The sequence below is a fragment of the Oncorhynchus mykiss genome, chromosome 4 (genome assembly GCF_057628025.1).
Source record: "Oncorhynchus mykiss isolate SJ-2025 chromosome 4, ASM5762802v1, whole genome shotgun sequence".
NCBI classification, from domain to species: Eukaryota; Metazoa; Chordata; class Actinopteri; order Salmoniformes; family Salmonidae; genus Oncorhynchus; species Oncorhynchus mykiss.
In genome coordinates, this window is record NC_143025.1 from 70,079,218 (window position 1) to 70,104,894 (window position 25,677).

At 43.8% G+C, this 25,677-nt stretch overlaps 1 protein-coding gene across 3 annotated transcripts in view; it reads right to left on the reverse strand.

Annotated features, from left to right (window-relative positions):
* Positions 1-25,677, reverse strand: part of LOC110522284 (protein cornichon homolog 3) — a 45,033-nt gene that overhangs the window by 11,661 nt on the left and 7,695 nt on the right. For all 3 annotated transcript variants that reach the window (XM_021600549.3, XM_090232900.1, XM_090232901.1), the window contains exons 2-4: positions 22,936-23,004; positions 17,845-17,892; positions 410-522 (exon numbers count right to left, since the gene is read on the reverse strand). In XM_021600549.3, the coding sequence (XP_021456224.1) occupies positions 410-522; positions 17,845-17,892; positions 22,936-23,004 (230 nt within the window). The remainder of the gene's footprint in view (positions 1-409; positions 523-17,844; positions 17,893-22,935; positions 23,005-25,677) is intronic.

Sequence of the window (25,677 nt, forward strand, 5' to 3'; positions counted from 1 at the left end):
ATAATCATTACCAAAGTCACATACAGCCTGTCTGTCAAATTACAATTTCAACTTATTGAAGTGTTCAATTCATTTAAAAGATACAATATTTTTCTTTATTGCGGTAACTTTTGAAAAGCTCTATAGATTTCTACAAAGGATTTCTAACAAAAACGCAAGGTATTGAAAGACTGTTTGTCCCTTTGTTGCGCAGAGACAAAACAATCTGTTCATATTTACAGTGACGGCAGACTCCACTAAACTCTACTTTGTCAGTCAAATTTATGTCCATGTTTTACGTTGGCCTTTGTCTATGAATGTCTCGTGAATATTTCAATATCAGTGCTTATCTTCTGGGCACCACACTGAATTCATGATATCTTACAAATGAGAGAAACACAAAGTAGACTGGTCCAGCTTCGATAGTTACCTCCATGTGTTGTAGAAGAGGAGGGGGATGTTGAGGCCTACTGTCAGCCACTCCTGGGCACACAGGAACATGATACAGAACAGCCCATGGATAGAGTACTCTGGAAGCACCAACTGGCAGGGAGAGAATGAGGGAGTGGGGGGAGGGGGAGGGGGGGGGAGGGGGGGGGGGGGGGGGGCGAGAGAAAGGGAGGGAGAAGAGGGGGGTCGAAAGAGAAATGCTCTTGAGAGAGGTCATTTTACATCTCCTCATTCACAGATTATTCATCACCATTTGACATTAAACATACACAATAATCCATTATAGACAAGGGGTCATCGTTACGGTAACCTTGCGTGCTAGCCAGGCTTCTACAGCTTTTGAAAGACACTATCTCTTCGGCAATCATAGATAGCTTGAGACAATTACACGCAAGGCTTCATGAGGTTATGGAGCAACTGGCTAGCATGGATAATGACTTATGTCAATACATTGGCAATTATCCTAAACTTAATTGTTATTGTGCCATGTCATGTGTCTAAGCATTACTGTACCTAGGTTTTATCAAATGTATTCAAAATGGCAAGATGTGACACAGCAACCTCGTCATCAGGGTTTTGAAACCTTCAACATAAGCTACATCATGTATTGCTCAGTAAGACCAAATGTTGTATTTTAGATAGCAGAGAAGATTAGTGAGTGTGGTTAAACACAAGATGGCAAACCTCCATCAGTCACATGAAATAATCCAACAGCAGCAGATAGTCATTAGAGCAGAGCTCCAAACATGGTTAGAGTCTGGCAAAGAGTGAGCACCGATATTACAGAGTAGTCATTAGCGCTAGCAGCACCACATACAGTATCTCGCTCCCCAAAGAGCCAGCGCCGAGCCGAGCCTCATCTTTCATGTGGTGAAATTAACGCTGTGTGAAATTAAGATTTTGGAAGCAGCTCGGAGCCTTCCCAAAGAAAGTTGCAAGTCAAAAATTAAAGCTGTGGTTTAAATTGAGTCTACTCTGAAGAGATGTAAAGAACTTTGTGGGTATGATTATGACATGAATCACGCAAAATGTGTTGGCAGAACTGAAAAATTGTGTTCGAGCAAGGAGGCCTACAAACCTGACTCAGTTACACCAGCTCTGTCAGGAGGAATGGGCCAAAATTCACCTAACGTATTGTGGGAAGCTTGTGGAAGGCTACCCAAAACGTTTGACCTAAGTTAAACAATTTAAAGGCAATGCTACCAAATACTAATTGAGTGTATGTAAACTTCTGACCCACTGGGAATGTGATGAAAGAAATAAAAGCTGAAATGAATCATTCTCTCTGCTATTATTCTGACATTTCACATTCTTAAAATAAAGTGGTGATCCTAACTGACCTAAGACAGGGAATTTTTACTAGGATTAAATGTCAGGTACTGTGAAAAACTGAGTTTAAATGTATTTGGCTAAGGTGTATGTAAACTTCCGACTTCAACTGTATCTATGCTTAATGCTATTCTCGAAGCCCTTCAGAAGTTCATGAATATTTAACACACTACAGGCACAACTGGAGCCCTGTCTGAAACACCTGGACTACATCATTCACAGCACTACATACAGTACTTCCTAATAACATAAAAATATATTGGAGCACAGAGGAGGAGCTCTTCAACAGCAGGTGATGGAGTAACTGCTCCTCAGACAGAACTATGCACACACACACACACACACACACACACGCACACACGCACACACACACAAACACACGACACGCCGCCACGCTCATAAAAACACAAATAATCACGCTAACCTTTTCATTACCCCCGCTAATTCTCAGCCCCCATCAAGTCCCTACCCTCGCTGTCGCTGGCTAAACTCCTGCTGAACGCAGGACAAACATTATGAACCGCTCCCATGCTAATGTACCAGGCATAACGGAATTGAACCTTCAACACAAAATACATTATGAACACATAAACACATTACTGTAGTCCTACAGTAACAACGAGGTGAGAGTAGCAACACTGATGAACTGTATATGCATTTATTAGGGATCCCCATTGGCTGTTGCCAAGGCAGCAGCTACTCTTCGTGGGTCCAAACACATTAACGCACTTATGTTACTTATAAAATACAAAATATAAAACAGTACGTCAAACAACATTATTACACCACTACATATCTACAATACAAAATGAATGATACCACCATACAACAATATTACAATGTACACTACTGTTAAAAAGTTTGAAATGTCCTTGTTTTTGAAAGAAAGGTAAAAATGTTGTCCATTAAAATAACATACATTACATCAGAAATACAGTGTAGACATTGTTAATGTTGTAAATGACTATTTGTAGCTAGAAACGGCTGATTTTAATGGAATATCTACATAGGTGTACGGAGGCCCATTATCAGCAACCATCACTCCTGTGTTCCAGCGGCTCGTTGTGTTAGCTAATCGAAGTTTATCATTTTAAAAGGCTACTTGATCATTAGAAAACCCTTTTGCAATTATGTTAGCACAGCTGTTATTCTGATTAAAGAAGCAATAATACTGGCCTTCTTTAGACTAGTTGAGAATCTGGAGCATCAGCAATTGTGGGTTCGATTACAGGCTGAAAATGGCCAGAAACAAATAACTTTCTTCTGAAACTCGTCAGTCTATTCTTGTTCTGAGAAATGAAGGCTATTCCATGCGAGAAATTGCCAAGAAACTGTGTACTACTCCCTTCACAGACCTGTGCAAACTGGCTCTAACCAGAATAGCCCCGGTGCACAACTGAGCAAGAGGACAAGTGTCTAGTTTGAGGAACAGACAAGTCCTCAACTGGCAGTTTCATTTAATAGTACCCGCAAACCACCAGTCTCAATGTCAACAGTGAAGAGGCGTCTCCGGGATGCTGGCCTTCTAGGCAGAGTTGCAAAGAAAAAGCCATATCTCTGTCCAGTGTCTGTGTTCTTTTGCCCATCTTAATCTTTTCTTTTCATTGGTCAGTCTGAGATGTGGCTTTTTCTTTGCAACTCTGCCTAGAAGCGCTTGAGTTTCAAGTTTGGGGAATAATATTTTTTCCATTAAAATGCACCTTTATAATAAAAGCATTACATGCATAATTGCATTTGCAGTCACTTTGATAATGGTATTTTCCGCTAATGGAACATTCACGCTTAAAGGCTACTACCACGTGCTCATTGCTGCGCTTATAATATGAAGAAATAGCCTAATAGTTTATCAACATTTTAAGCTAAACGTTCCAATCTGTTGCGTCAGACACATTGCATAAAACATGTTTTTTGATGCTAGTGGTTGTATTAATTTGGGATCTATCGCATCCCACAACTGTCCCAGACTATTTTTGGAATATTTATTTCTCGCACAGAATATAATAGGTTGACTTTTGTACTCTGGGTGATAATAGATTTGACATAGGCTAGTGCTTTTGCTGTTTGTTATGCCAACTCATCTTGTTGGCTGACGAAAAGTAAATGTGGACAGTTTTTCCAATATCTTCAATATGCACCTCGGAATTGAATAAGGACATGTGCGGTTGTGTCCCCGATGTGTCTGTCTTCACTTGTAACCTGTGAGAAAGACCACTGGCCACAAAAGGCATGGATTTTTTTAGGGTGCATTATGGCCACACAAAGGGGATGCTGCTGAGAAATTCTAGGCATTATCAAGTGCTGGTCAAATTGTGAATGTGACTGATGTAGTGTGTACAGCCTGCACAAAAAATAAAGCAGCGCTCATGCCTTTCAAGCGACTTTTTTCAAATCATCATTAGAGTCGCATCACGCAGCCTTATAAATGTATTAATCAATCAAAATCAAAAGATATAGCTCAATGTTTGTAGAACAACCAATGTTACATTAATAACTCTAAATTAAGCATATAGGAATTCCCATTTCTTTGTTGACTGCTCAACACAGAATAGCTACATGTGCGCACTTTCTCAAATCCTTCGGAGAAAAGATCCTTTCTATTTTGTTTAGCTTTGTTCAATTGTATTCTTCATACTATAAAATAATGCCACGGAATTCTAAGCAAATCTTGTCTGCTAAATGAACTAGTGTAGCCCACAGCCATATGGCTTACAGACATCCGGGCCTAACATATGGACAACTCAGAGTATGCTATTCTGTTCTTCTGAAACAGACTACATTTTCTTCATATCATGTTTCTTTAGACCTGTCTAAATTAAATGATGGATTTATTGTGAAGATGTAGGCTAAATTACATGGATTTTATTAGACTTTTTAATATGTAGATGTTCCAAAGGTCAGCACCTATGGAAGCCAGGAGATGCTAAATGTGTTGATGTTAATTAACAGTCAATTACCGTGAGACCGGCTGACAGAATGCTGTGACAGCCACAGCCCTAGTAACAGCCCTAGTAAAAGGTAATTGAAATATGGCAAGTAGGAGTGGCAATATCGTACTCTATTACTTTCAGTAATTTTCCAACCAGGTTGTCAGACCCTGGTGGCTTGTCATTGTTGATAGATAACAATCATTTTTTTCACTTCCTCACACTCACTTTACGGAATTCAAAACTACTCTGCTTGTCTTTCATAATTTGGGGGGGGGGGGGGGGGGCAAAACGGGACTGCCCAGTGAGAGCTCCTGACAGACGTTCACGATGGTGCATCAAGTTAGTTGGAGCCTCTCCAGCATGCTGACAATAAACAATGATTAATTTAGGATTGACATCGAGTGTCCCTGTGTAAGAATTTCCACGACACATTATCCAGATATTGACTGTTAGCACTTGGTGGTCTATAGCAGCTTCCCACCAGAATGGGCTTTAGGTGAGGCAGATGAACCTGTAGCCATATTACTTCAACAGTATTTAACATGAGATCCTCTCTTAGCTTTAAAGGAATGTGGTTCTGAATGTAGAGGGTATAGGGTTGATCCAGCTGTGTGGAGCTCAGGGCTCATCTGGGACGAGCGAGGCTAGGATCAGGGCTCTCTCTCTGTCTTCCACATCTGACCACCCCGGGGCACATACATATTCTGATATCTCCACGACTCGACTCCTCGACGAGAAGTCAACTTACAAATCTGTAAGAAGTAAGAACTAACTGAGGCCGTTTGTGCATCTCTCTCTCTCTATCTTTACTCCAAAAAGGAGAGGAACCCCAGAAGGTGACACATACACACCAGCAACACCTATTGTATGTCTGCTGCAGAGCTACTGCAAGGTTTTTCTATCTTCCAAAGATCACTCTTTACATTTACATTTACACATACACCTCACACTACATATTATCTTTAATTCCATCTCATTCATTCTAATGCAATACAAACACCCACATTTCCCTCTAACATGCCAAGCCAATATTCCAATAACAGCCACTGCTGTAAGCCAGAGCCAATCCACTCCACAGCCCCAGACAGTGGCAAAGTAGGGTTTAACCTGTTGGCCAATTCGAGCTGATGTCTGCGAGGGCCCCATTCAGCCACAGTTCAAGAGGCCAGAGTCCTTTTCGAGTGTGACTTTTGAGGCGCCCCCCTGGGAGGGAGAGCAGAGCAACACGGGGAGGCAGGCTCTCTACAGCACACAGTTAATGAGAGAGGGCTGCTGCTGCTGTTGTGGACCGACTGCTGGTCCTCTACTCCACTCAGGCGATCTACAGAGCTAGCACCCACTCTCTTCTACTCCACTCTCATCCTCTTCTCCCTCTCCTTGACAGTCCTTCACTCATTCTCTGCTTGCTGACTGTGAAGTTATTAGGCTGTGGAGTTATCTTCATGCCACTCGACGGCGGGTCGCTTGCAACAGCCAATTAACACCACTTAACGGTGATTATACATCCCTCAACAGAACAAGGGCCCCTTATGATGTAGCCTTCAGTACGCTCCCAGTACAACGGAACCAGAGGATCATACGGTTCAAAAATAAGTTTTAGACTAAGAAGTTTCATTTTCAGAGATCATACCCCTTCTGCTCCTAAAATCCTGCCTGGGTTTGAACTGCTATCATAGCTGAGAGAGAAAGGCTAAAAACAGACCAAACATGAAAGGGAAGAAACAGGGTTTACTAACTGAGGCCAAAGACAAAACCCAGCAAACGCATCTCGTGTCAAGGGCCATGACAGTGTGAGGTCCTTTATTCAGTATTCATGTTCATAATTATACAGTAGCAGTATGTTCATTATGGAATGAATACAATCAATTCCTCTTGGTAACTTGATGTAGAAAATGGGTTGAAACTAACTAAAGGTCATCTGGTAACAGATATACAATCATGTATGAAATATTGTTCTTCCTAGCTCCTTTGCGTTCATGACTAACCTGGATATAGCTCTCATTTAAGCAGCAGAAAGTGTCTTCTGCTGTCGCCAGAGATCAAAAGAGCTCCTACTCTCCAATTACTGTCTCTCCCCTTACAACAGCAACGGTAATTAAGTGCGGCAAATAATTATACATATTTTCTCTTTAAAAGATACGTATTCCTCTGAGACCTGGGAGCAGATCAAGCCACAGTACATTTAGTTTGTCAAATTTTGCGGGTAGATGAAAAGTTGGCCACAAAGGCTAGACTGAAACGCCTCTGTAGAACATTTGTGTACACGTGCATACACGTCAAATCAAATCAAAGTTTATTGGTCACCTACACAGTTTAGCAGACGTTATGTATGTTACCAGCTCCTAAGACTGCAGTAAAATGTCAAACAGGTACACAAATAATACCTTTAAATTTAAAAAAAAAAACAGAAAGCATACAGTGCCTTGCGAAAGTATTCGGCCCCCTTGAACTTTGTGACCTTTTGCCACATTTCAGGCTTCAAACATAAAGATATAAAACTGTATTTGTTTGTGAAGAATCAACAACAAGTGGGACACAATCATGAAGTGGAACGACATTTATTGGATATTTCAAACTTTTTTAACAAATCAAAAACTGAAAAATTGGGCGTGCAAATTATTCAGCCCCTTTACTTTCAGTGCAGCAAACTCTCTCCAGAAGTTCAGTGAGGATCTCTGAATGATCCAATGTTGACCTAAATGACTAATGATGATAAATACAATCCACCTGTGTGTAATCAAGTCTCCGTATAAATGCACCTGCACTGTGATAGTCTCAGAGGTCCGTTAAAAGCGCAGAGAGCATCATGAAGAACAAGGAACACACCAGGCAGGTCCGAGAAACTGTTGTGAAGAAGTTTAAAGCCGGATTTGGATACAAAAAGATTTCCCAAGCTTTAAACATCCCAAGGAGCACTGTGCAAGCGATAATATTGAAATGGAAGGAGTATCAGACCACTGCAAATCTACCAAGACCTGGCCGTCCCTCTAAACTTTCAGCTCATACAAGGAGAAGACTGATCAGAGATGCAGCCAAGAGGCAGGCCCATGATCACTCTGGATGAACTGCAGAGATCTACAGCTGAGGTGGGAGACTCTGTCCATAGGACAACAAACAAGTATATTGCACAAATCTGGCCTTTATGGAAGAGTGGCAAGAAGAAAGCCATTTCTTAAAGATATCCATAAAAAGTGTTGTTTAAAGTTTGCCACAAGCCACCTGGGAGACACACCAAACATGTGGAAGAAGGTGCTCTGGTCAGATGAAACCAAAATTGAACTTTTTGGCAACAATGCAAAACGTTATGTTTGGCGTAAAAGCAACACAGCTGAACACACCATCCCCACTGTCAAACATGGTGGTGGCAGCATCATGGTTTGGGCCTGCTTTTCTTCAGCAGGGACAGGGAAGATGGTTAAAATTGATGGGAAGATGGATGGAGCCAAATACAGGACCATTCTGGAAGAAAACCTGATGGAGTCTGCAAAAGACCTGAGACTGGGACAGAGATTTGTCTTCCAACAAGACAATGATCCAAAACATAAAGCAAAATCTACAATGGAATGGTTCAAAAATAAACATATCCAGGTGTTAGAATGGCCAAGTCAAAGTCCAGACCTGAATCCAATCGAGAATCTGTGGAAAGAACTGAAAACTGCTGTTCACAAATGCTCTCCATCCAACCTCACTGAGCTCGAGCTGTTTTGCAAGGAGGAATGGGAAAAAATGTCAGTCTCTCGATGTGCAAAACTGATAGAGACATACCCCAAGCGACTTACAGCTGTGATCGCAGCAAAAGGTGGCGCTACAAAGTATTAACTTAAGGGGGCTGAATAATTTTGCACGCCCAATTTTTCCGTTTTTGATTTGTTAAAAAAGTTTGAAATATCCAATAAATGTCGTTCCACTTCATGATTGTGTCCCACTTGTTGTTGATTCTTCACAAAAAAATACAGTTTTATATCTTTATGTTTGAAGCCTGAAATGTGGCAAAAGGTCGCAAAGTTCAAGGGGGCCGAATACTTTCGCAAGGCACTGTAACAAGAAATCAAAACATTTCCAAACTAATCCAATAACAACCCAAATAACAGTGTAACAGTAATCCAAATGCAATCTATATGTATCTATACGAATTTACACAAAAATATAAACTTGGAATGTAAAGTGTTGGTCCCATGTTTCTTGAGCTGAAATAAAAGATCCCAGAAATGTTCCATACGCACAAAAAGCTTATTTCTCTCAAATGTTGTGCACAAATGGCTTTACATCCCTGTTAGTGAGCATTTCTCATTTGCCAAGATAATCCATCCACCTGACAGGTGTGGCTTATCAAGAAGCTGATTAAACAGCATGCTCATTACACAGGTGCACCTTGTGCTGAGGACAATAAAAGGCCACTCTAAAATGTGCAGTTTTGTCACACAAAACAATGCCACAGATGTCTCAAGTTTTGAGGTAGAGTGCAATGGCATGCTGACTACAGGGATGTCCACCAGAGCTGTTGCCAGATATTGAATGTTAATTTCTCTACCATACGCTGCCTCCAACGTTGTTTTAGAGAATTTGGCAGTACGTCCAACTGGCCTCACAACCGCAGACCATGTGTATGGCGTTGTGTGGGCGAGCGGTTTGCTGATGTCAACGTTGTGATCAGAGTGCCCCATGGTGGTGGTGGGGTAATGGTATGGGCAGGCATAAGCTACAGACAATGAACACAATTGCATTTTATCGATGGCAATTTGAATAGACAGATATACTATGACAAGATTTTTAGGCCCATTTTTGTGCCATTCATCTGCTGCCATCTCCCCATATTTCAGCATGATAATGTTGCAAAGATCTGTACACAATTCCTGGAAGCTGAAAATGCCCCAGTTCTTCCTTGACCTGCATACTCACCAGACATGTCACACATTTAGTATGTTTGGGAAGCTCTGGATCGATGTGCAACTTCGCCCAGCCATTGAAGAGGAGTGGGACAACATTCCTCGGGACAACATTCCTCAGGCCACATTCAACAGCCCGATCAACTCTATGCGAAGGAGATGTGTCGCGCTGCATAAGGCAAATGGTGGTCACAGGGGATTCGGACTCGTTTTCTGATCCATGCCATAACCTTGTTTTAAGGAATCTGTGACCAACAGATGAATATCTGTATTCCCAGTCATGTGAAATCAATAGATTAGGGCCTAATTAATTTATTTCAATTTACTGTTTTCCTTAAACGAACTGTAACTCAGTAAAATCTTTGAAATTATTGCATGTTGCATTTATATTTTTGTTCAGTATACATATAAAGTGGTAAACCTGTATGTTAACATTATTAAAGTGAGCAGTGTTCAATTACTCTATGTACATAGGGCAGCAGTCTCTAAGGTGCAGGGTAGAATACTGGGTGGTAGTCGGCTAGTAACAATGACTATAGTTCAGGGCAGGGTACTGGGTGGAGGCAGGCTAGTGGTGACTGTTCAACAGCCTGATAGCCTGGAGATAGAAGCTGTTTATCAGTCTCTCAGTCACAGGTTTGATGCAGAGTTCCTTGATGATCTTCTTGGCCTTCCTGTGACACCGGGTGCTGTAGATGTCCTGGAGGGCAGGCAGTGTGCCCTCGATGATGCGCTGGGCTGGCCGCACCACCCTCTCGAGAGCCCTGCGGTCGCGAATCTTACAATTGCCGTACCAGGCGGTGATACAGCCCAACAGGATGCTCTCAATGGTGCATCTGTAGAAGTTCATGAGAGTCTTAGGGGCCAAGCCGAATTTCTTCACATACATACATTTCCAACTGATTTCACAGAAATGTATATTTTCATTATAAAGATACAGAGTTGCCACTGCTTTGATAGTCCATCATACAGTAACTCCAAAGTCTTGTCTGACTTATTTTTTCTACTCAGCACCTCAGCGCATATTTTACATGCTTGAAGATAGAGTAAATCATGGAAAAACGGTTTCTAATCAGGTTAAACATTGTCCATGTTCTGAAGATCAAAGTCTGCTGACCACTCTTGTTTTACAGTACAAAATGTCTTGGGTTTAGAATTCTATTGCAATCCATTCCGGTGAAAGCCATGACCACTATACCCCAGAGTAATAGGAATGAAACAGAATCAAAACTCTGTGTCTATATAGCATGAGCTAGCGTGACTTCAGATGGCACTTGACAATTAAGTAGGCGACTGGTATCTCTGCAATATTCTGCTACTAGACCTTTCATCCTAGAATATATCAGGAATATATCAACACTCTGAAGTGCAAATGTCTGCTGCTAGCCCCTTTGGTCTAGTGTCCAGGGACAAAGCAGAAATATGCAGGGACCTGCTCTGCTCCTCACACCTCTTCTGGAAGAGTCATGTGATCATGAACACTAAGCTCAGACATGCCTTACTCACTCATATAGCCTACTAAGAGAGGTAGAACAAGATACAATGACATAAAAAGTATGGGCAAAGTGTAGACTGATAATGTGAAGACTGATAATGTATAGACTGACAATGTGTAGACTATACTAGAGGATCATATTGATCAAGACAATGGTTGGAACAGAGGTGTAATGCCCATAGGGGGCACGTGCCCCCTCAGATGTGTCCTGTAAAAAAACAATATATATATAGATATATATATTTTTGTTGTTGTTGTTATTTCTCTGTAATACTACATGCTTCTACACCTGCATTGCTTGCTGTTTGGGGTTTTAGGCTGGGTTTCTGTACAGCACTTTGAGATATCAGCTGATCTAAGAAGGGCTATATAAATACATTTGATTTGATTTGAGTTACTAGCCACCTAGTAGTGATTTTATGAAGTTGGCTTTAGCTTGCCCATATAGGGCAAGAGTTGCTTTCCAACGAGATATCCGGGATTGTAGCATACTCTGTTTCACGGAAACATGGCTAGCTGGGGACATGCTAAACGGCCAATCGGATTTTCAGTGCATCATCTCTCCAGTAAGAAGAAGGACGGGGGTGTATGTTTCATGATTAACAGCTCATGGTGTAATTTTAACAACATACAGGAACTCAAGTATTTTTGTTCACCTGACCTAGAATTCCTCACAATCAAATATCTCCCAAGAGAACTCTCCTTGGTTATCGTCACAACCGTGCATATCCTCTCGCAATACCAAGACAGTCATCAAGGAACTTTACTGGACTTTGTGCAAACTGGAAACCATATATCCTGAGGCTGTATTTATTGTAGCTGGGGATTTTAACAAAGATAATTTGAGAACAAGGCTACCTAAATTCTATCAGCATGTCAATTGCTGTACACAATCGAGTAACACAAATGAACGTTGCTACTATAACTTCCGCGATGCATTCAAGGCCCTTCCCCACCCTCCTTTTGGCAAATCTGACCATGACTCCATCTTGTTGCTCCCCTCCTATAGGCGGAAACTAAAACAGGAAGCGCCCATGCTTAGGTCTATTCAATGCTGGTCTGACCCATCGGATTCAACGCTTCAAGATTGCTTCGATCACGTGGACTGGGATATTTCCGGGTAGCCTCAGATATTAACATTGACGTATACGCTGACTCGGTGAGCGAGTTTATAAGGAAGTGTATAGGAGATGCTGTACCCACTGTTACTATTAAAACCTTCCCTAACCAGAAACCGTTGATTGATGGCAGCATTCGCGCAAAGCTGAAAGCACGTATCACTGCATTTAATCATGGCAAGGCGAGAACATCCTTGCTTCATGGCCTGAGCTACAGGCAGCTAGATTTGGGTATGTCATTTCAGCCGAAAATGCGCTTTGCTCATTCAAATCATGCACAGAGAAATGACAGTGAGATGAGCACTGATTTTATGCAGTTCACAATATCCACCAAAGTGAGTTAATGTGCTCAACAGTCTGAACCGATGATTTGGGGGATTTCCAGTACGACTGTCTCGCTCTGTCTAACTATGTCTGTGACTGTCTATCAGTAAGTGAAGTAAGTGTAAGTGAAGTATCCTAAGCATACTGTAGCATATATGCAGCCCGAGGTCCTCTACAAAAAAAACAAATTCTCAATCAGAGCACAGAAAAAATGTCATGCATTTTTTATAGTAACTCAAATTGGGCAAATATGTTAATATACTGTATATATATGAAGGAGATGATCGTGGACTAGAGGAAAAGGAGGGCCGAGCACACCCCCATTCTCAATGACGGGGCGGTAGTGGAGCAGGTTGAGAGCTTCAAGTTCCTTGGTGTCCACATCACCAACGAACTGTCACGTTTTCCAAGACAGTTGTGAAGAGGGCACGACAATGCCTATTCCCCCTCAGGAGACTGAAAATATTTGGCATGGGTCCTCAGATCCTCAAAAAGTTCTACAGCTGCAACACTCCAGCCCCCCCCACATTTTTAAGCTGTTGCTACTCTCTGTTTATTATCTATGCATTCACTTTACCTCTACCTACATGTACATATTACCTCAATTACCACGACTAACCTGTGCCCCCGCATATTGACTCTGTCCTGGAACCCCCTTATATAGCCTCATACTGTTATTTTATTGTTGCTATTTAATTATTTGTTATTTTTCTATTTTCTTATTTTTTCATTTACATTTTTATTTATTCAATGTTTAACACTTATTTCCTTCTTAAAACTGCATTGTTGGTTAAGGGCTTGTAAGTAAGCATTTCACTGTAAGGTCTACACCTGTATTTGGCGCAGGGGCGGCAGGTAAGCTAGTGGTTAGAGCGTTGGGCCAGTAACTGAAAGTTTGCTGGATTGAATCCCCAAGCTGACAAGGTAAAATCTGTCGTTCTGACCCTGAACAAGGCAGTGTAGGAATATATCGAAAATACACAACGCAGAGGATGAGAGGACTAAAAACTAGAGTACTAATGGTCAATAGCGAATTGTAAATAGGAGTTGGGTTTCAGTTCATCATCTGTTTAGGATCTGTGGAATGTCACTCCTGAACTCAGAGAGACATGTGCCACGTTGTCATTGGTCTGTACATTGAGTCGGGGGCAGGATACTTGTTATTTGGCCATTGGCCAAGTTGTACTGCAAGGACTTCTGATTGGTCAACCCCAGGCTAGGGTGGGGCATCCTGTTCCTTTGTTCGAGGGGGAAAAGCTGAGGACAGGGGAGACTGAACATCTGACTCCCAGCACAACATCTTGATTTGTCCTCTCTGAATAAACCTATTTTTCTCCCCCTGATTTGCTTTGGAGTTTGAGTTATTGAAGAATAACATAAATTGCTAACTAACTGTTCCCCGGTAGGCCGTCATTGTAAATAAGAATTTGTTCTTGACTGACTTGCCTAGTTAAATAAAGGTTTTAAAAAATGTGACAAATACAATTTGATGTGTTACAGTGAGAATGAATATGCATCCCACTATCCAACCGTATAGAAGGTGAGGAGAAAACCAGCAACAGTGTGGACATCATACACTTGAAATAACACACATAAGGTCCCAGTGTGACAAGAAAGCCCTGAATCACAGTAAGTATAGCCCCAGGTCCTCAGTGCAGTGTACCATGTTGTACTTCCTGCTCCACATCAACAGTCCTTACAGGAGCTTCGTCAAACCAGCAGCTCCTCTGTAGCTACATCATCTGACTACACCACAAGCCACTTGTGTCTGTACCCTGGTAAACATCTTCTTTCCCATCTAGCAGCACTCATCTCATCTGTCAAGCCAAACCCGCCCTGCCTCCCCACTCCTCTACTAACTGAAAATCCTTTAGGGGGGAGGAACCTTTGTACTTAAACATCAAAAGTAGCTCCTTGTTTGAAGAATAAACACGCAGCGCTACGGCAACCACCGGAGACTGTTCCGTGCTCCTTCGCTCGCTGGGCACTGATTGGGTGTGAGGGAGATTCACCATGACACTCACACTGGAGAAGAAATAAAAAAAACAAGGCTTCTTCATCCAGGAGGTTTTGTGCGACCAGGACATGTACCGTACTCCATTAGGGAGGAAAAGAGGACTGAACAGGGGATAAGAAGCAGAGACAGAGGTGTAAGGGTAAGTGCTGGAGAAGTCTTCCTGCTGGGGACGTTTCTATTCTTCAACAGCCCGAGCATCAAAGCAGAGGAGTAGAGTAGCACTAAAGCAGGGGCTCAATCAAAATACTGGAGGCTACAGGAGTAACACCTACACGAGTTACCCAAATCAATGAATGACTTGGAGAATGACGTGGAGAAATACTAAATGGAAACATGAATGAATCGATCCAAGATTCAATGTGCAGTATTAAATTCATTAAATTAATTCTTAGATAAATGCAAACCTCATTCATCCACTGGGTTGCAAGAAAACAACACCAACACCTATGTCCTGTACTCCTCAAATCCTGGTTCCATTTCCAATGCCCAACACAATGCGCTGGCATGATTATTATTCATTTCACTTTCTTAAAGGTGGCTGTGAATTGCCAGTTGAGTGTTATTTCCCTCTCTGCCACTGCCTGGGATCAGAGTAGCCGTTCTTTTGCATAAGCTCTGATTATTCTGGCGGGGGAGAAGTACGCAATTTCACGCACCTGGGCGAGGGACAGAGGGAGGGTGTTGAGGAAACACTCAGTCCTATTCCTTATCAGTGCTGAGCTCACAAGGATTTGTTTGTTCTGTCAGTATGCTGCATTTCCACATGCAGGATTTGAGGAAGAGTTTAAAAAAAAATGTATTTACTTCTTTTTACATGTCCTACTGTAGTGTAATAATATGGCTCTGGGAACTGGGGAGACCTGTTAGAAACACAAGAGGACTATAGTACAGTCAAGTAAGAGAGGTCTAGTATTAACAGTTCAAAATCCATTTTCAATATCCTGTGAAGACAGATCCACAAACACAGCTATCTACCAAGACTTTCTAATGGTAATCCATGGTAATCCTCTCCTCCTTGGTTGGGTCATAGATTTACATTAATATTTCATCATCATATCTGTGTGCAACATACAGTACAACCTTGCTCTATTAATAGCACAAACTGCAACATGCAGACACACACAAAGAGGATATATGCTTCTTTGACTAGTAATGGCACTACCTATCACTTTCTACCCCATTACATTAGGAAACAGCATTAAAGAAGAAGTGCGAACAGCTTGATGTGCTAAACTTCTGGTAACATAGTAGGACAGATTAAAAGGATTATGCTCCTTATCACTTTATAACGCCTTACATTGAGAAACAGCATTCGAGGTGTTCTGAGAACTCTCCATGAGCTGAACTTTGCTTGGGAGTAAAACAGTAGGTCAACATGACACTCCCCATCCATTTGCCAAAGAACCTGTTGAAGTGTTGTGAGAAGTCTAGTTTGCTGTGCTAAATATTCTGTGGTAGAGCAGCCTGCAGGACTGGAGGCTGTCTGTTCAGTCTGTGGTAGCGCAGCCTGAAGGACTGGAGGCTGTCTGTTCAGTCTGTGGTAGCGCAGCCTGAAGGACTGGAGGCTGTGTGTTCGGTCTGTGGTAGCGCAGCCTGAAGGACTGGAGGCTGTGTGTTCGGTCTGTGGTAGCGCAGCCTGAAGGACTGGAGGCTGTCTGTTCGGTCTGTGGTAGCGCAGCCTGAAGGACTGGAGGCTGTCTGTTCGGTCTGTGGTAGCGCAGCCTGAAGGACTGGAGGCTGTCTGTTCGGTCTGTGGTAGTGCAGCCTGAAGGACTGGAGGCTGTCTGTTTGGTCTGTGGTAGCGCAGCCTGAAGGACTGGAGGCTGTCTGTTAATTCTGTGGTAGCGCAGCCTGAAGGACTGGAGGCTGTCTGTTCAGTCTGTGGTAGCGCAGCCTGAAGGACTGGAGGCCGTCTGTACAGTCTGTGGTAGCGCAGCCTGAAGGACTGGAGGCCGTCTGTACAGTCAGACATGGTGGCATGGCATGGGTCCAGCCAAGAGCTGTGGGAGGGAGTGGAATCCTCCATGACTCAATACCATACAGGCTCTCTGATGGTGTTGAATCACCGGAGCGCAGCAGCTCTCCCTCATCTCCCTCTCTCCCTTTCTCTTTCTACCCCCCTCGCTTCATCTCTATATCCTTCTCTCATCTACCTCCATTACTCTCTCCTTCTCTCTAGCTCATCTCCCTCCAACGAAAGAGGAGAGAGAAAATGGTCCTCCTGTGTATTTTAGGATCAGGACGAAGCGGTGATGCAGGTCCCAGAGCCTTGCTGCTGTGAGTCAACTTCAGTACTCACTGAGATGTGTGGGGACTGGGGAGGGAGAATGAGACCAAAATAAAAAGAGAAAGATAGATGAGCAGCACTCTATGATTGGTTCTGCTGCTGTGACAACACCGCTGTTTTGCACCCTCAAACCAAACCGTGTGAAATAAAGGCACCAGCTAGTGCTTCTCTGAGACTGTATCGCAACGCACAGCACCTGCTGCCAAAAACAAGCCCATATAAACACCACAATCTATCAAAAACAAGATCAATATAGTATTTTATGTAATATGGCTCAGATTGGCAAATGCTGAAGGAATACATTTGGAACATACAAGGAGCAAACAATAACCATATCTTCAGTAACATTGTCCATTCAGTGCTGAAGAGCTTCTAGAAACGATGAACTCTCACAAATGAGCTCTATGATTCCAGGCAGGGTAGGACAATAAGAGTCAACCACTGTTCTGATGTAGTGTTGGTGTAGCTCCACATTGTAGTCTCCAGGGGTGACAGATGAGCCTCAGGCACAGTGTCCACAACAGAGATAAAGAACAACAGCAGCATCCACTTCATCAGCCCAAGGCACACACACACACACACACACACACACACACACACACACACACACACACACACACACACACACACACACACACAGAGAGAGAGAGAGAGAGAGCAGAGGTAGGGTGAAGCCTCACAGGCCACTGAAACAGATGTCACGCTGAGACTGAGCTGAAAGAATCCTTTTGTCTCTCAGTCCCAGACGGTAACCTCAGGCTCACAGACCACAGGCACTGGACACACACTGTCTTTTTATAAAGACAAGGTAGCTTTCTGAAGGCAAGGGCAAGCTTTAATCTTCACCAAAAATGTTTCTCATTCATAATGTCAGTTGACTAAACAGGAATATGAATGTTTTGACATACAGTAAGTACAGCACTATACTCACCCCTGTGCAAAGTCTAGATATAGAATGTAGGCTAAATGACATAATCATATGAAGTAATGAAGGAAGTGTTTTAAATAGGACAGTGTTCAGTAACTATTTACCTTTCTCAGCAGGCAGCAGATTCTCTCAATGTTCCGGAGTCGCTCTCTCTGAAGAGGCCAAACAGGAAACAGGAAACAGTTATATCCCTACATTAAATATACATATGGAAACACAACAGGGTAGCATGGTTTGACTGGCCTGTGAGACTGGATTTGCACTGTGCAGGCCTACAGTGAGACATGGAGGAGGCTGGTTCCTTCCTCCCCACCTCTGCTGAGCTCTAAGCAGGACGCTGCATTTTCCTGTGTCTGTCTGTGTGTGGTGCTGGGGCTTTGTCAAGCCAACCCAGCAATGCTTAAAGCACTTGTCTATCAAGGGCCATATTTAGAAAAAACAATGCCAGACGAGCCGAGGAGGCGGGCAATACTTATTGAATGGCGCATGTGAGCAGCATGGCATATGGCGATTGCATAGAAACGTTTCCTATTTTAGTCTCCAGCAGAGACTTGGTTGATGTGCTATCTGGAGGATGAATGGTATATGAATGGCGTCCAAACAGGCTTATCTTCCACTGCGTGGTGCTCATGAAAAGGCCTCCCAAACCGGGAGGGGGGGGGGGTTGAATATTATTCCCTAAAAGCTGTATTAATGAAGACTAAACATACATATTTGATTAGTATTTTTGAAAATCCCCCCACTACAGAATAACCTCCTCTGATGGATATAATTAATCATGAGGCCCACTGTACGCCTCTAAATAATGTCATCTGAGGTAACACTACTGTAGAAGAGCCAGCCCAGCGTACGTTGGAACTCAGACCATTGTAATGGTTCTACGGGCCCACTCTGTCGGGGAAATGTGCAGTCTGGTGGCTCATCTTGACAGTTAGTCTCTGCCATTTTTATCTCTCATCTCAAAATCCGACAGGACACATTATCTACACTTCAGCCTGCTTGAAATTGTTTTGGGTAAAGACGGTGGAACGTTTCTTAAATTACCTCCTGTTCCTATACTGTTATTCAATTTTAAAAGTGCAAAGTGTATTGCGATGTTTTAAATTCACTTAAAATCTTCACTTTAACTTAAGTCCAATCCACTGTCTTTAAAGTGGAGAAAGGTGCTATTATATTAGGGAGAAGTATGAAAGAGGTTGGGGTTGAGGAGATATGAAATTGAGCTGCGGGTAGTCTCATATACATTCATGAACTCAATCTGCAGAGTACTTTCATGTTCTCCAAACAGATATTGCTCCCTCCCCCTGTCCTCTCACGACCCACTGCAGCACATCAGCATAAGAAAACCACAACATCTATGAGAAGATACAGTAAATGAGTTATATTATGAGACTGCAGCACCTTATTTGGGGCGAACCCGAATTTGCCTCTGACATGTTTTCCTCTCCTCTCTCCATCTCGAGGAGGAATATGAACGAGGCCATGCTAATGTATTCCAGTGGCAGCCATGGAGACGGCAGATAACTGCCGAGGTATCAACACTTCTCATTAGCAAGCAATTAGACTGGGTTGGCGTTGAAATGTTACTCAGCAAGAATTTGCTTGACAAGCAAGTGTGCCGGGGCACTGTAAATATGATAAACAAATGTAAACTGAGGCTGAGAAGGGAGAGGAGAGATGGGGAAGTCTGAAGGAACTGTTGAGAAAAGAAGAGGAGTGTTTGTCAGGTTAGAAGGCCTTCTCTAGAGTGTACCTTCACAGAGTACACTAAAGTACACACAGCGCTTTGTCGGAGGACTGAATGGATATGGGCTAATTACTGGTTCACTTCCTGCAGGAGAGGAGAGGTGAAATGACGGTCCAGTAATAGGGAGGTTGATGTATTGTCAGTATTGTGCAGGTACTTCGCTTCCTACAGTGACTGAGGACATGAGATCTGAGGTCTCCGTGCTTCTAACACTGCCAAAACAAGCCTTTATGAACCCTTTTCTCTAAGGGAGTAGGGTGAAGGCAGTGAGCCAACAACCCAAGTTCAGTATCCGGTCGATTACATGGGCCAGTGGTTACCTAACCTGTAAAGCTTTTGTAGTTTTCCTGTGTCCAAACAAGTGAAGAAACCCACTGATTCTAGCGAGGACCCTTGCTAGAATCTGTAATCTAAACCACCAGGTCCCATTTCACCATTTGTGGAAACACTAATTTAGAATTTGACTAAAGAATGAAATCAAATTTAACTTATACAGTAGTATGAGCAATTCCATGACCAGTCTAGGGTAATAAAATCATAACACGAGAAATACTCCTCACTCTGCATGATAATGAAACTATGAACACTTCTTCCCTGGAATTCATTTATTCATTGTTTTATCAGTCAGATTTATCAGTCAGATTTGAAAGCTGATAGAAAGTTAGTCCTGAGTCGGAGAAGCAACAGATGTAAATCAGCATCACAAAGGACAAGCAGGGCCGTGAGCGCTGTGGGGAATATTAAAGCATCATGTTTTCGCATCAGGCGCTGCACTGGTGTGTCGTCTGAGAGTATCAGAAGAGATAGGTATCTAGGCACTGATCTCCTCAAAATAAACAACATTGACAGGGCTGTAATACATCTGGGCCTAGAGTGTGTCCCCATATTCTGCAAGACCCAGAGGACTTACTGTATATACTAACACACACACACACACACACACACACACACACACACACACACACACACACACACACACACACGCACACACACACACACACACACACCAACTCTAGGAATTAACCTACTTTTTTCAGTCCACTGTACACTGTGTTGGTACTCCTACCTATTCTAGTCCCAATGATACGAGGCCTTGCCTTCATACCTGTGCCTGTAGCCACAGAACCATAGAGACTCACAGCTGTATGTTTGTGTTTGTGGTTCGTGGTTTGTGTATTTGCCTCTGTGTGCTTGTGTTTGCCTGTGTGTGTGTGTGTGTGTGTGTGTTTTCCTCTGTGTGTGTGTGTTTGCCTCTGTGTGTTTGTGTTTGCCTGTGTGTGTGTGTGTGTGTGTGTGTGTGTGTGTGTGTGTGTGTGTGTGTGTGTGTGTGTGTGTGTGTGTGTGTGTGTGTTTGCCTCTGTGTGTTTGTGTTTGCCTGTGAGTGTGTGTGTGTGTGTTGCCTCTCTCTCTCTGTGTGTGTGTGTGTGTTGTGAGAGCCCGGTGGATCCTCCCTGCGGTTCCTCCAGGGTCAGCCCTGACTCCCAGAGTGCCCCCTGGGGGAGGGGATGATGACAGTCAGCCACTAATTAGCTTGCTGTCTGGGTGTGAGGCTGAGGTAGCAGAGGTGGCAAGGGTGGTGCCCAGGGAGGAAGACATCAATCTCCAACACTCCCCTCAGGACTCATGATGTGGTTGAGGTGGAGAGTGGGAAGGAGAGAGGGTGGGAAGGAGAGAGATGGAAGGAAGGAGAGAAAGAGGGAGGGTCGTATCCATGTCACAGTGGATAGGATGGAGGCCATGGGGAGAAAGACAAGTTGTGCAGTGGACTTCACTAACGACCTTTCTATTTCAAAGTACAGTATTTAAGTTGCACAGTGATAAAGTATTTAAGTTGCACAGTGATAACGACACGTTGTGACTTACTGTTACTGTCTCTCTCTGAGATCAGAGGGATTTGTATCAAGTGTAGCATCCAGATGCAGTTCATAATTACATGCAATGCAAATGCGGCAAAATCTGACAGTGTTGCTGGAATTTGAGATCATTTTCAAAGCTACGACAATGACTTCCAAGAAAAGTAATTCACAAATGTGCATTTGAAACTGCTCAGCAATCCTGTTCCATGAATACGTTGTCTCTCCATCCAACTTTTCTCTCTAGTCATCCCAAAGGACACACAGCTGTGCTGCGACAGTACAGTAAGTCAAAGTCACCTTCAAACTACAGTATGCTGTCACAGGGACGTCATAGATAAACTGCTCAAATCAATTAAGGAGTAAGAAAGATTAAAAACCAAGAAACCCCAGAGGGAATCAAAGGAGAGGAACGATAATTGATTCAGAGTGTGCATCTGAAATGGCATGACATACTGTAGCGCATCACTTTCGACCATAGCCCTATGTGGGCCCTGGCAGCCTTATGTGGGCCCTGGGAGCCCTATGTGGGCCCTGACAGCCCGATGTGGGCCCTGGTAGCCCTATGTGGGCCCTGTTAGCCCAATGTGGGCCTTGGTAGCCCTATGTGGGCCCTGGTTGCCCTATGTGGGCCCTGGGAGCCCTATGTGGGCCCTGGTTGCCCTATGTGGGCCCTGTTAGCCCTATGTGGGCCTTGGGAACCCTATGTGGGCCCTGTTAGCCAAATGTGGGCCATGGTAACCCTATGTGGGACCTGGGAGCCCTATGTTGGCCCTGGGAGCCCTATGTGGGCCCTGGTTGCCCTATGTGGGACCTGGGAGCCCTATGTGGGCCCTGGTTGCCCTATGTGGGCCCTGGTTGCCCTATGTGGGACCTGGGAGCCCTATGTGGGCCCTGTTAGCCCAATGTGGGACCTGGGAGCCCTATGTGGGCCCTGGTTGCCCTATGTGGGCCCTGGTTGCCCTATGTGGGCCCTGGTAGCCCTATGTGGGCCCTGGTCAAAAGTAGTACACTATAGAGGGAATAGAGTGCCATTTCAGATGCAGCCAGGGAGTTGCGGCCTTTAAACCTGTGATGTGAGGTATCTACCAGTCAGTCAGTCCCAATCCGGAGGAGGAGGTAAGGAGGAACAGAACAGCATGCAGCCAACTGGTTCCTGTATTATTAATGCAGAGCTGCAGATCACACATCTCTGCCAAGCCCATACACGCACACACACACACACACACACACACACAACACAGCTGCACACATGCGCAGACACACACGCACACACACGCTCACACACACAACACAGCTGCACACATGCGCAGACACACACACGTACGCATGCAGACACACACAGATGCAAACACACGCACCACATAATTCCCCAAAACAATCATCACACACACCCAAACTCACACTAACGCACAATAGACACGCTGCACACACACACATATTCCCGAAAATACACTCATGACACATCATACACTAATTCACAACACTTGTCACATGCTCACATATTCCACAAACATTCGCCACGCTGAACTGAGAGCATGTCTGACAGTAGTACATGAGTAACATGTACTACCACAGCAGAGAAACATACATACCGCATGGAGTGGATTGCCCTGATCGATGGGGACCTTAAAGTCTGCCTGCAGCTCATCAAAGGCTGTTATCTGAGAGAGAGTGAGAGCGGGAGAGAGGGGGGAGACGTGTTTTAGATCTCTGTTAACATCAGTCTTTCTCAGTCACAGTGGCTGTGTTAGTACCTGTGTCACTGTCTGTGTCAGTGGCTGTGTTAGTACCCGTGTCACTGCCTGTGTCAGCGGCTGTGTTAGTACCCGTGTCACTGCCTGTGTCAGTGGCTGTGTTAGTACCTGTGTCACTGTCTGTGTCAGTGGCTGTGTTAGTACCCGTGTCAATGCCTGTGTCAGTGGCTGTGTTAGTACCCGTGTCACTGCCTGTGTCAGTGGCTGTGTTAGTACCTGGTCACTGTCTGTGTCACTGGCTGTGTAAGTACCTGTGTCACTAGCTGTGTCAGTACCTGTGTCACTGACTGTGTCAGTGGTTGTATGGGCCGTCTGAGAAATAGCACAGTGTTCACAACACAGAATGACCGGCAGGATCAATTAGACAGATAGACAGACAGAGCAGCAGTAGGACACTATGGAGACAGTGGTTATTACAGTGTTATCCCTGTGGCCATACGGAGGCACAGCAGAGGCAGAGGCAGGGAGTCTACAGTATATGTTCGTGTGTGTATGTAGCTGAGTCCTCTGGGTCGTGTGTGTATGTATGCCTTTGTTCTGGGGTTATTGGCAAATATCTGTGCATAAGTGTGTGGCAGAGGGGTTTTACTGAAGACAGAGAGCAGTTGGAACAGTAGCATAAAGCTGGGCTCCCACAACACACAGTAGAAGGAGCATTGATGTCAGACAGCATGGATGGACTGTTTGTAAACACCTGAGGCAGTGGGGTGTGATGAGTAGAGCTGTTGACTGTGACTGTATTACTGCCACATCGGCGGTCACGAGTCATGAAGGCAGTCAAATTCCACATTACCGTTTAGTCAGGGTAATTAGACTTCTCCAAGCTCTGATGCTGCTTCTGGTCATTAGTAGCCTACCAAACGTCCTAACTGCCTGGTACTCAGCACTCTATTGTCCCTCTAATCACTCTGACATCAATGCAAATGTATTCGAAAATCTAATCGAACACTTCATGAGAGCCCATGAGCTCATGTTGCGCAACATTTCTATAAGCTATGCAATTGCGGGAGAAAACAAAATGATGGCCACTAATAAAAAGACGAGGATCCCATCAGCTTTTTATAGGCTAGGCCTACTATATTTATTTATCAACCTTCCTAATATTAAGCACATTACTTAACTTTACAACAGGAGTATAGCCTACATGGTTGGCATGCAAATAAACCACGGGAAAAAGCGTCAAATGCCACACATATATTATTTAGTACATGTAAAGACAAGATTAACTCAATAATAGTTTGATGGGTGACAATATTAGCCTATCATTTGTGAATTATATATTATCACTTGTGAATGATGACCAGCATAAGAAATAATGCCTTTTTTTGCGACTTTTTCTAATCATTGTCACGCACCTCATGTAGTCTAGCATATATGCCTATATGTTTTAATAAGGTTTGTATCACAACTAAAGTGGCCAAATAGCTTCTTAAAGTTAAGCACATTAATCATGAATCATTAATCCCCTTTACAAGGGGTGTAGAGCCTAACTGGCATAAATAAGCAGCGAGTGACTTTCAAGTTTGGGGAAGATCATTTTTACCATAAAAATTCCATGTGAGAAATTGCCAAGAAACTGAAGATCTCGTACAACGCTGTGTACTCCTCCCTTCACAGAACAGCGCAAACTGGCACTAACCAGAATAGAAAGAGGAGTGGGAGGCCCCGGTGCACAACTAAGTGTCTAGTTTGAGGAACAGACACCTCACAAGTCCTCAACTGGCAGCTTCATTAAATAGTACTCGCAAACCACCAGTCTCAAAGTCAATAGTTAAGAGGCGTCTCCGGGATGCTGGCCTTCTAGGTAGAGTTGCAAAGAAAAAGCCATATCTCTGTCCAGTGTCTGTGTTCTTTTGCCCATCTTAATCTTTTCTTTTCATTGGCCAGTCTGAGATATGGCTTTTTCTTTGCAACTCTGCCTAGAAGCGCTTGAGTTTCAAGTTTGGGGAATAATATGTTTATTTATTTATTTATTTTTTACCCCTTTTTCTCCCCAATTTCGTGGTAATTGTTGTAGTAGCTACTATCTTGTCTCATCACTACAACTCCCGTACGGGCTCGGGAGAGACGAAGGTTGAAAGTCATGCGTCCTCCGATACACAACACAACCTAGCCGCACTGCTTCTTAACACAACACTTAGCATCCAACCCGGAAGCCAGCCGCACCAATGTGCCGGAGGAAACACCGTGCACCTGGCAACCTTGGTTAGCGCGCTCTGCGCCCGGCCCGCCACAGGAGTCGCTGGTGCGCGATGAGACAAGGACATCCCTACCGACCAAGCCCTCCCTAACCCGGACGACGCTAGGTCAATAATGCCACGGAATTATAAGCAAATCTTGTCTGCTAAATTAACTAGTGTAGCCCACAGCCATTTGGCTTACAGATATCAGGACCTAACATAAGGACCTAATGAAACAGTATAACTTTAGTCCGTCCCCTCGCCCATACCTGGGCTCGAACTAGGGACCCTCTGCACACACCAACAGTCACCCTCGAAGCATTGCTCCACAAAAGCCACAGCTCTTGCAGAGCAAGGGGAAACACTACTTCAAGGTCTCAGAGCAAGTGACGTCACCGAT